The sequence below is a fragment of the Aplysia californica genome, unplaced genomic scaffold (assembly GCF_000002075.1).
Source record: "Aplysia californica isolate F4 #8 unplaced genomic scaffold, AplCal3.0 scaffold01326, whole genome shotgun sequence".
NCBI classification, from domain to species: domain Eukaryota; kingdom Metazoa; phylum Mollusca; class Gastropoda; order Aplysiida; family Aplysiidae; genus Aplysia; species Aplysia californica.
The window spans coordinates 73272-85490 of record NW_004798596.1 but is presented as its reverse complement, the minus strand read 5'-3'; the positions used below and the strand labels follow the sequence as shown (position 1 = coordinate 85490).

The 12219-nt window shown below is 39.1% G+C and overlaps 2 protein-coding genes across 3 annotated transcripts in view; one reads left to right on the top strand and one right to left on the bottom strand.

The window, feature by feature from the left end:
• LOC101852221 (cytochrome P450 3A24) overlaps positions 1-2655 on the top strand; it is a 15062-nt gene extending 12407 nt beyond the window's left edge. For both annotated transcript variants that reach the window (XM_005112583.3, XM_005112584.3), the window contains exon 7: positions 1198-2655. In XM_005112583.3, the coding sequence (XP_005112640.1) occupies positions 1198-1377 (180 nt within the window). In that variant the 3' untranslated portion in view covers positions 1378-2655. The remainder of the gene's footprint in view (positions 1-1197) is intronic.
• Positions 2656-7257: 4602 nt separating this feature from the next.
• LOC106013824 lies at positions 7258-8346 on the bottom strand (the record flags this gene model as incomplete). The annotated part of the gene is given in 1 exon segment (XM_013090534.2): positions 7258-8346. A coding segment is annotated over 1 exon segment (756 nt). The 3' UTR covers positions 7258-7555.
• Positions 8347-12219: the final 3873 nt, after the last annotated feature.

The window sequence follows — 12219 nt, the reverse complement described above, 5'->3', positions numbered from 1 at the left end:
TGCTGCTGCTGATGATGATGATGATGATGATGATGATGATGATGATGATGTGTTGTACCTGTCTGCTCTGTTATCTCATCTAGCAACCTCTTCTTTCTGATCTTCCACATTATCTTTTTGCTGTTCTTGGTTCCCGTTCAGTGCTTTATTAATGTGTCCATCTGCTGTCTTTCGTTTTGCTAATAATATGGCAAGCCTAGTTTGTTTTGTTTTTTAGTGGGGGTTTTTGTGTTGTTTTTGTTTTTTGTTTTTGGGGGAGGTTTTCGTTGTTGTTGTTGTTGTTGTTGTTGTTGTTGTTGTTGTTGTTGTTGTTGTTGTTGTTGTTGTTGTTGTTGTTGTTGTTGTTGTTGTTATTGTTGTTTTTCTGTTTGTTTGTTTTTTCGCATTTTATATTATAGTGGTGTTTAATAAGCAGATGTCATCCACAAAATCTAAATTGGCTAAATATGTGCCATTTGTCCACTCAATGCCTGTTTCAATTTCTTTGCTCTGTGTTATTAAAAAAACATATCACAATTCCCAACGCACGTGTGATAATATACAGCATTTATTTCAAAAGGTGTAGATAGGTCTCCTTTAACTAAGACATAGCAGCTTGCTTTGGTATATAATAATCTTATACAGTTTATTGTTTTGTTGGGATGCTATACATTGCTAGAAATTTCCACAGGTGCTCTCAGCCTATGCTGTCAAAGGTCTACAAAGTTCAAAATAATTGGGGCAATCCATTCTTCGCTTTGTTCTACAACACCGGAAACAAAAACCCCTCAATCTGAGACAGAGTGCCCTTAACACAACATACTTACTTTCCTTTCTATGTTTTCAAACCTCCACAACTCACCGCCCGCCCCCTTTCCACAGCCTAACCCTGCCAGGTTGTTGGCGGTTGCTCTGGTGTGGTTCACTTTTTTGTTCCTGTCAAATTTCTCTATCAGCCTTATCTCTCTTTCTTCTTTTCTTGGTACTTTATTCTCCATAACTTACTTACTTTTTACGTGAAAAAAACACTTTAAAAAAATCTTATACCACGATGTGTCGAAATGGGGGGGGGGGGGGGGGGGGGTAATTGTCCACCACCACATTTAATCTTCCCCACTTATAATACATAATATTATAAAAGCTAATTGTGTTGCAAGTGCCGTAACATTCTTACTTTAAAAAAATCTAACATCGCCTCCTTTTTTTCCTCCCCCGCAGGGTCCCCGCAACTGTATCGGAATGAGACTGGCCCTGTTGGAGACAAAAGTTGCAGTGGCGGCTATCTTGCAGAAGTTTAGCCTAGTCCGCTGTGAACAGTCGAAGTACCCAGTGGTTCTTGAGCAGTTTCGATTGGCGCCTAAGGACGGTGCCTGGGTCAAACTGGAGGCACGGACATAAAGACGAATTTTACAACCATCACATGTTCAAATTTCTGCTGAAAGACTGTCTCCAGTTTTGGGGAAAATATTATGTAATCAGAAAGTAGAATTTCAGACAATTTTTTCCCCAGGGGCGAATGCTGCCTTGTTTGACAGGATAATCAAAGTGAGGCACAGAACCAGATAGAGATGAGGCCAAAAACGAAAAGCTTATTCCCACAGTAGGAACACTCTAACAAAAGGTCTTATTCAAGGTGGCTTCTGAATCCTGAATCAAAACAAATCGTGAATTCATGTTGTGTGTTGACCCGCCATAAATACTTGAAAAAAATATGTCATTACTAATTTTAATTCCCACTTTGGGCAAAACTAAATAATATCTTTTTAATGTGCGGTAGGAATAATGTTCTCAAGATTTTTAAACAGTAAATGTAACTAAAGATGTGGATGCACAAACAGAAGTAAAAAAAGCAGAGATGACAATACTTCCAATGTATGATCAATTTAGTTTCAAATATGGCTGTGGTTTTTAGCCTTTTGCGGCCAGGAGACGATGATCTTCAATATCCTGATTAAAGGGCGGTCAAAAGTCGAGGACAAAGCAAGCATCTATAGCAGTCATAACATTATTAGGAGTTAATCCCCCCACCCACCCCCCGACCTTTTTAGGTAGACTCTACCAGTTTAATTGTTAGCTTACATAACCAGTGCTTGTGATTGCTTATGAGAGTGGGCCGAAAGGAGTGAATGAACAGGGTACATGAATTTATGACGAACTGAAGCAGTCTCAGTTTGGAGTGTTGTGCACACTGCTCTTTGGTGATTTCCTGAACGCCTGTTACTACAGATATTTAAATCTATAAGGCCATTTTCTGTCACGGTTTATGGGTTAATTTGACTGCAAAAATATTCCTACATTCAGACAGGGAAGCAGTGATTATTTGATTTTGTAGACGTTTCGCCCCTGGTTAAATCGGACATGACCCATTATTTTACTCTACTTTCTAAAGAAAAAGAAACAGATAGCCAAAGTAAGATAGATAGATAGATAGTGAAATTGATAGACGGAGAGAAATGGAGACGGATAGGGAGAGAGAAAAAGAGAGAGAGAGAGAGGGGGGGAAGAGAGAGAGAGAGAGAGAGAGAGAGAGAGAGAGAGAGAGAGAGAGAGAGAAATAGCTTGGATTGTGAAGCGTTGATATGAGTCTATACAGTATATATAATAACAAAACTAATTATAGTGACTATAATTATAATTTTAACTATAATCATAATTAAAATGTTCATAATAAGAATGATACATTTTGTGTTGCTGGTGAAAGCACCTTTTTTGACAGCAGATAACCAATATGAGATAAGCCCTAACGGTTATCGTATATGTCTTTATCTTATCCTATCTTAACTCACTGTATATGACCTTATCTTATCCTATCTTATCTTACCGTATATGACTTTATCTTATACTATCTTATCTTACTGTATATCATCGTATCATAGGTGAAGCAGTGTGGTGGAATCAGGCTCTCGTCAAAATAATCAAAGTTAAGAAACTTGCATTTTTTCGTAGGTTTGTGAATTTTTATCGAATTTTTGTTTTTTGGCTCAGCACCTTTCATCCCCATTAAAGAACTCATTTCTGTGTGAATTTTCTGAAAAACGTTGATTACAGGCACAAAAAAGGTAAATTTTCAGTTACCAGGGACTCTTAAGCTTAGGAAATAACTAATCTTTGGCGGCCTTTTTCTCACTAATTTTGCCTCTGAAAATAGGTGACCCCCACCTCGTTCATTCACAAATATCTCGACTTGTATTCAAGATAAATGGATATTTTTTCCATACAAATAAAGACAATTACACAAGCTTCAAGATGATACCAATAACTCTACATGCCCAAAAATTGACGAAAGCCTGATTCCTCCACGCTACCTCACAAGTATCTTGAGAAGACAGTAATTTTTGTTCTTCTATTTACCGTGAACAAAGTCGTTAGAACCACGATTCTTTTAACCTAGTCAAAATTGACAGTGTGAAATCCTACAAACTCAAGTCTTTCAAACCAACAGGCACCAGCGTCAGTGGTGTAGCGGTTAGGTGCTTAGCTGTCACTTGCAAGAGACCCCGGCTCGATTCCCCAGTGGGGAGAAAATTCCTATCGAGTATCTCAGTCTTTCTGCTTGAATAATGTACCCCTCTCAGCCCGAGTTGGCCCCGACAGACAGTGTTGAAAGCTTGCCTACTAAATGATCCAAATTGGGCTGATAGAGGTGTAAAAAAAACCCAACGTCGACGTTATCAAAACAACGGGTTGAATATACGGAAGACAATCGACTTGAACGATTCCACTCCTTATTATGCATCTTATATTTGAGCATTCTGCTCATCCGGTCTTACTTGTTTGATTTTGGAGTGCACGTATTTGCTGTCTGTGTTTTTTATTCTCCTCTGTTTGTTCATACTGAACATTCATCCATGTTTCTTTTGGTGCTTTGCATGTTTTTATTTCCTTCTGTAGGGTGTTATACTTGTCCACCTTTCATTTTATTTGTCTTCTCTCTTCCATTTACTTTTAAAACGGTATGTCTGGGTTCGTCCATTTTTTAAAGCGTTTGGGGGAAGAAGAAGAAGAAGAAGAAGAAGAAGAAGAAGAAGAAGAAGAAGAAGAAGAAGAAGAAGAAGAAGAAGAAGAAGAAGCAGAAGAAGCAGAAGAAGCAGAAGAAGCAGAAGAAGAAGAAGAAGAAGAAGAAGAAGAAGAAGAAGAAGAAGAAGAAGAAGAAGAAGAAGAAGAAGAAGAAGAAGAAGAAGAAGAAGAAGAAGAAGAAGAAGAAGAAGAAGAAGAAGAAGTAGTAGTAGTAGTAGTAGTAGTAGTAGTAGTAGTAGTAGTAGTAGTAGTAGTAGTAGTAGTAGTAGTAGTAGTAGTAGTAGTAGTAGTAGTAGTAAAAGCAGCTGTAATAGTAGTAGTAGTAGTAGTAGTAGTAGTAGTAGTAGTAGTAGTAGTAGTAGTAGTAGTAGTAGTAGTAGTAGTAGTAGTAGTAAATGTAGTAGTAGCAGCAGCAACAACAGCGGCAGCAGAAATGGGGCTGCTTCGGTGTAGCTTTTGGTATAAATGAACAAGTAAACTCCCACCCTGTGTTCGGAGTGTATTTGAGCAAGTGCGCACATTCGGGATCCCCAGTCTCTGTAGGGCTACTTGTGGTCATCGTGTCGTGGTATGAGAAAGATTTTTTTATACTTGTTTTAAAACTTGGGAGTCAACATTCAGTTTTACTAAATTATTTATCAGCAAATTATTATTGCTTTGATTAGAAGACTAAAAGCAAACAACTTCATGAAAGTGAAACAGCCTCAACCTCACCATTCGTAAACTCACCCACACCCTTTTTACAAACCGTCTGCTCCTGGGTTGTGTGGTAACTTTTCAGAGCATGATGATTGAAATGAACATACTACTGTTGAACTTTATTGTCAAGTCAGTTATCTTTACACTCTGCAACCTCCCAGTTTTATTATGACCAATATAACATCACCATCATCATCATCATCATCATCATCATCATCATCATCATCATCATCATCATCATTGTATAAAGAAGGTATTAAAACAGTTAAGACCTTGTTGTATTTCCAAAATAAATATATATTTCACAGTTCAACGTTTCGCCAATAAGGCTTCATCAGGAACATAGTATTTGAGAAAAAAATAAATGGGTGATGACGCCACAGCAACAAAGTGTTCACTATAAGTTACGTATTGGTGTGGTTTGGACAATATCGGAAATATCTCCATCATCATCATCATATACACAGGCTATAAAAACTAAAGTGCGTACATAAATGTCTGAATATTTAAAGGAGCGGTGAGTACAAATCATCATCATCATCATCTCATTATCCATGTAGCGATACACTTGATGTGATTATCATCTTCAACATCTTTAATAAAGATTGGAAGCCACCAATGTCAGGTACTACTCTTTTCTCTATATTGTTTCAACCTGTCTATCTTGCTGGGGTTTTTTTTAATACCCGGAACTGAAAATGGTTTACATACAAGATTGTAAAGGTTTATGACCCTTTGAGCATCGTTTACTTAAGATGCTTCGAACCATGGCTATCCGCTCCGTAGTCCAGCATGATACAAGCTGAGTTAACGGTGTTCCCGCTTTTAATGATGACATTGGAATCTACACATGTACCACAAACATTCAACAGGTTTCAATACAGATAAAGTTCTAATGTTCGTTAAGAGTCAGTGTAGCTAACATGAAAAGCGTGTTTTGAATTTCTTAATTATTTCCGCAGATCACGCAAAATTATTATATTACATGGGCTTTTAATGTCAGTTTCAAGAACTTCAGAACTATAAAGCAATAAATCTCACGTAAAAAGACTTTACTAATCAACATTTTCTTTAAAAATTGACAGCTAACACAATGTAATGTTTCATACATACTGACCCACTCAACATATATATATATATATATATATATATATATATATATTATAAACTCTCACAAAAAAGTCAAAGAACAACTTGTGTTTTCACCTGTCAAAGTTGAACTTCAATATCTCGCAAACTGTTAAGCTGAGTCAACCAAAATTGGCACACGCACTGACAACTAGACACGGTTTGCCTGTACTGCAAATTTGCCCACACGAACTTCACACTGACGGCACAGAGCATGCCGAAACCCGAAAGGCATAAAAAATGTGCTAAATTTCTCTGTCTCAGCAACATTGGCATAGAGACTGGTGCTTAAAACTGAGCTTGGCACGTGCTAAACAGATGTCTTGGCTGTGAATATCGCTCACTTGCAACCCTTTATAAGCCAGCGTTTTTCGGCCATGTTCCACTACAACACGATGGTCCAACTATGCTCACTGTCTGATGTCGACAGAGGAAGAACCCTCGCCTGGCTCCAAGACGGTTCCAATTTCCGAGTCATTGCACATCGACTTGAGGTGTCCCCATCAGTCATATGGAAGCTGCAAGACCGATGGCAAGCGACAGGAACGGTCCAGGACAGGCCTCGACCAGGGCGGCCCAGTTTGGCCAACGACAGGATTGACCGGCTCATTCTAAGACAGGTCATGACGTCATGAACCACCACTGCAAAACGCATCCCACTACGGATGGGATAGGTCGATCGGTCTGATCGCCCGACTCGGTCGCCTAAAAAATAAACGAGTTTGTTTTCAGTTTCAGGCGATCGAGTCGGGCGGACGGTCCGATCCAGCCGTAGTGGGCACCCCGTATAGATATGTCAAGTAGATGGTACAGCGCCTGATTCCGTGTCTAGGTGAGAAGCAAACTCAAATGGTGCGATAGAAGACGACAGTGTACTAGGGCGAGGAAGAGAGTTTGTTAACAACAACGTTATTGGTGTCTTCAAGTGATTGATTTAGGATTTGTCCAACAATCACCATCATTATTATCATTGCGTAGTATTACTATTACCTTACACCACTACCACCTCCAAAACTCACAAGTACTAAAACAACATTTGACAACACCCATACCGCCAACGCAATATCTAAAGATATCTCAGCAAATTTCGTGATGCATCTTTGAAAGACGTTTGTCATAGCCTGGCACATAATCCCCGTCCCCTTATAAGAGACATTGAGCTTAACCCATGCTCAAATCAGATAACTTCACTATGAAATGTCCGTGGCCGGAAAGAAAGACTGCTACAAAACCCTGCCATGCACAGCGCAGCCAACTGCAAGGAAAAGTGCCATCAAAGCAGCAGTAGCACCTCGAGCTGTGACTGGAAAAGGAGCTGGCTTTGGCTATGAAATAACAACAACAATAACAACAACACCAACAACAACAACCATAACAAAAACATAATGTGTCACTTGGGCTTCGGTGAAACAAACATTTTTATCTTTATCATCATGATCATCATCATCCTGTGTCAGATCTGCTACAGACATCGGCGATCACGTTTCTCCATTCATAACTTTGCTCTAATGCTCTTAGAAATGCTACACATCCCTGATCTTTCCTCGCTACCTATTTGTTTAGGTTCCCTAGGTGGCTTTATTAACAAAAAAAAGCAACAGAAAGTTCTAATGGAGGACTGATCATAAGTCTTTGACTTCCTAGGTAATACGTGCATCGAATACCGCTCCAACGTTCAGACTATTTAAAAGTAAAATATTCCCATGGTGACGTTTTCCTCGGTTATTTCCCTTCATCTCCAGCCGGGCAACCAGATAAAATGTGATATTTTTTCTCTTGAATAATAATTTGTTACTTTTCTACCCGGTTCAGGAACGTTTTTAGAAATACTGCTCGGTATTTTGAGCTCAGCTTGAAGTAAACAAACATGTTCAATAGCCATATAGCAAATAAGGAAAATGGACGGCATGCTACAGATGACGAAGATGGTGGATATTGAGGTCACCATTTTTCCAACTGTTCTTTCCTTAGCTCCAGCGACTCCTTCTGTTTTTCGAACGCCACGGGATGAAGCGAGTTGTCGCCATTTTGTTTTGACATTAAGTTTGACGACGAGAACGACGATACAACAGATGATGAAGACGAAAGAAAGAATCGACAGCAGCACACCGTATATCAGATATACAATCGCCTCCAGGTGTTTTTGCTCCTCAGAATATGAGATTTTCAGAATCGTAGAGTTTCTTGAAGAATCCAAAACCCACCCAAGTCTAAACCCAACGTAGTAGGGAGTGGGAATAAGGATCATGAGAGCGTAGATTGAAACAATTATGAACTTTGTCTTGAGAGGTGTGATGATCATCCTGACCTTGAGCGGTAAAGCGATACACAGGCATCGTTCAAAAGCAATGAAGGCGGTGATGAAGCTGGTGACCTTGGAGAAGAGGACGCGGGGTACGGAGCCCGTGAAGAACATGACGTCAGCAGCGTCAAAGGGAAACTCAGACATGTAGAACAGCGGGTTGCTGCAGATGGTTTGCCACAGCATCGTCACCAGAGAACACAGGTCAGATATTGACAAGCCTGAAAGTAGGAAGAAAGAGACACATTCGTCGCTATCACAAGAAATTCACTTAATCATGTCCACATTTTGAGAATGTTCGACTTTTACACCGTCCTAAAGCTCTATTGAAGATGTACCTTTCAACGCTACCAAAACGCAGTTTAAGGCTATATTCAATGCGTGCAATTTTCTTGCCTTTCATGATTTCTGGTAGGAACAACGATAAAGACTGTATTATTATGCTACTACTCAACGCACGCTCTGTTTTGTCAAAACTATACGCTTAAAGCAGGGCCTTGCAGTTACTGAAAAGCTTTCTTGGGTTAAATATGATTGTTTCTCAAAACGTGTGACAGATGTTCATGCTGACTCGGAGCTTTAAAGGCCAGAAAAAATAAAGTCCGATATGGAACAAGGGCAGGGCTATGTGGAAAATGTTATACGTGTAGTTATTTATAAGGGGATGCATATTTGCACAATAGGTTCGGTTCCAGTAGTTCCAGTTTGGGAGATGGGGCTAGCCAGATTGGGGGCGCAACGCAACCATCGTCGCACAAACCGATCGCCGACTCGCAGTCTCAAAGACAAATGCATTTATTTTTGGGCCGCGAATCGGAGTGATCGGTTGGCGATTTGTTTGTCGATCCCACAATGAGCAGTGCGTATTAGACACATTTGCCGTGAGAGGAGAAGCATTGTAGTGTTGTAGAATGATGGCCTCGTTCTGACGTCTTCGTCTCTTTGGGTCGGTGTACTTTGTGACCTCATTGAGTCGACACTTTTACGTTGTTGTTGTCGTTGTTGTTGTTGTTGTTGTTGTTGTTGTTATTTTGTTGTTGCTTTGTTGTTGTTTTGTTGCTGTCGCTGCTGCTGTTGTTGTTATTGTTACGGTTGTTGCTGTTGTTGTTCTTTATGTTGTTGCTGTAGGTAGTAGTGGTAGTGGCGATGTTGTTGTTGTTCCTGTCATTGTTGTTGTTGTTGATGATGCTGTTATTTTTGTTGATGCTGTTGTTTTTGTTTTTGGTGGTGGTGGTGGGGATAATTCTGTTGCTGTTGTTGCTTCGGACCATGGCGCTGGATTCGAATGCGTCGAAATTCTATCACTTTCGGAGCGCATAGAGTCGACCCAGCACGAAGCCCCAGCTGCTCACAGACAATGTCATAAATGACCGATTTGTGGAGCTCAAAAGTCGCAGTGGGTGCTGTGGTGTGGTTTGCGCCTTCTTTCCTATCAAACGTCTTTTGTCCTTATTTGTCATTTAATTTTTGGCACTTCTTTGACCTAACTGCGTTGCAAATGCATCAATACTCTTACAGAAACTAAAAATATAATCTAAAAAAACAAAACAATCGCCGCTGCAGTCTTTCTAATCTTCACCCGCCATTGTTGTTGCAAAGACGTAGGTCAACTCCGTGAATGTTAGTCTCTGATTTTGCCATTTGTGGTTCATGAGTCGTCAACCATTTCTGTCTGTTCTGCACTCAACAAATGCACCATTGATGCTGGGCCTTTTTCACCAAGTACATGTACGCATTTCGAAGGAACGAATTGGTTAAAACCTTCTCTGAGATTCTCTTCTTTTGATTGCCAACAAAAAAATCACACAACTTTACGCATTTCTACTTCCGATAATTGGTCGCTGAGGGTCGTCATGTCTGGTGTGATGTCACGGATGTCGCCATGTTTGGCGTGGTGGTATGAATAATGATATTACTGTTCTACACTGCAATTAGTACTTCGGCAACGGCAAGTTTAGGCCTTGTAGCACTAAGGGGGGAGGGCTACACCTGAAGGCTATCTCGCTTATTTGTGGACCAATTTTACCAAATTTTGCACATATAACAAGCATAGTAAGGAATCAAGTTTGAGAGAAAAGGTTCGTTTCCATGGATTCGGCTGCATATTGGATTTTGTTTACAAATCTTACGTAATGAATACTGCATTTATTTTTCATGGAAACCAATTGCTTTTTTTTTTACATGCAAGTTAACAAACATTAGATCTAAAAATTTGTCTGATGTTTTTTTCCTAAACGAATTAGAAAGGTTTAATGAATATTTTCCTTAAGTAATATTCAAGTATGCGAAAAAAAAATCGTAACATTCCACACTCCAGACACCACCAACAAAAATATATTGTATATATAAAAAACCCAGGAGCAAATGTTTAGTATTACATCTTTTCTTCATTCGATGAAAAATTTCATGAAGATTGGATAAAAAATGGTGGAGTTCTTCAAAAAAGTATAGAGAAAAATCGGGTTTTGAGAAAACGGCAGATAAAGATAAAAATGAAATATTGACTTAAATACGACGAAATTGTGGTGACAAACATGCCATGTATGGAGAGAAATAAGGTTTTTAGGGGTTCTTATGCGATGAAATAGTTGTAGGAAAGGATGAGGAAGCTAATAATGCCTACGACTCAAATTCCATAATTTTGAATCGAATCGGGACTTTGAGGGTGTAGACCCCCACCCCTCACTTAATAACGTTTAGCATTTCTGATACAGATCTGAAACATCCAATACTTTGTTTACTTATGGCTGTGTACGCGTTCTTTTCCCGACATCCTTTGTTCTATCTGCTCAGTGCCTAATTTTGAGAAATTTGACATGGACAATTATTTGGAAGTACACAACGGTCATGTCAAGCTTTTTAAAATGCAATTCTTTGAATACCGTACGATTTTGAATGAGGAGATAGAACATTTTGTTCTCTGACATAATGGTCCTAGTAAATAATAACGTCCAAAACTGTCAGATAGAACTTTATAATACTAAGGTAGCGAGTTGTCAAGGTATGAAGTAGTAACGACATTTCATCATTACGTAGACAGCCGTCTCACCCATAAGGCTAATGTTGATGCTGTCTTGAAACCCTTGTTTGGTGAACACTACAATGTTGATGATGTTGGAGGCCATGCCCAAAAGACTGAGAAAACCGCAGATGACAACTGAATTAGTCACTTGGAAAATGATCAAAACGTCGCCGCTAATAATTTCTGTTGACGGAATAGAAGAGAAAGTCGTTGCTGACATAGCTTGGTCATTATCTTCACAGAAAGTCGCGTTATTTGTCACCAACAGACGTGACTGCATTCTGATAGGGAAGGATGCTTGAAAGTCATCCATGAATGTGATCATACGTCTCTTTACAGAAGCGTCTTTGCGCTAAATGTTTTCACAAACGACCCTCCTCTCTTTTGAAAGAAATATCACACGAGTAAAAAAAAAATCAGTGAGCAAGAAATGTTATGTTTTAAATTCTTTCTCTCTTTGAATGCATTTTTACACTACAATTTGTGTCACTTTTTTTTACAAGATGTTAATTTGTATGGCAGCTTTACGTGTCTCTGTATTCATCGTCATTCCCCTGTTTCTGAATTCGCGTTATGCCGGGTATTAATGCAAGAACCTCACTGTTCCGCCAGCAAAGATTTAACGCGTGTTATTTTTTTAAAAAGCAGGTGTCACTGTCTGTTGGAGTAAATATTGACTTTCAAAATGAAAAAAAAAATAATTCTTTGTCTCTCTAATGGAGAATAGGATAACGAAGTTAATAATTGTCGTTAAAATCCGGTGATAACTGTCACGTCGTTCTTATCTGACAATGATAGCCGAGCTTTAAAAACATTCAGTGATATGTGCTGTATTTTATGTGGGTACTAATTATTTCTATAATTTAAATGATGGGACCACCACAGAAGTAATTAAAATCGAACATTCTGATTCATTCACTGACATGACAATTTATTCACTTGTGGGAGAAGGCATTATCGGATGTACCTTGGCAAACTCGTCTATCTACGCTATTATAATAGTTTTTACAATACATCGTGAAAAGAAGGGGAAATTAGAAATTCATTCATAATCCAGCAAACAAAGCTTACA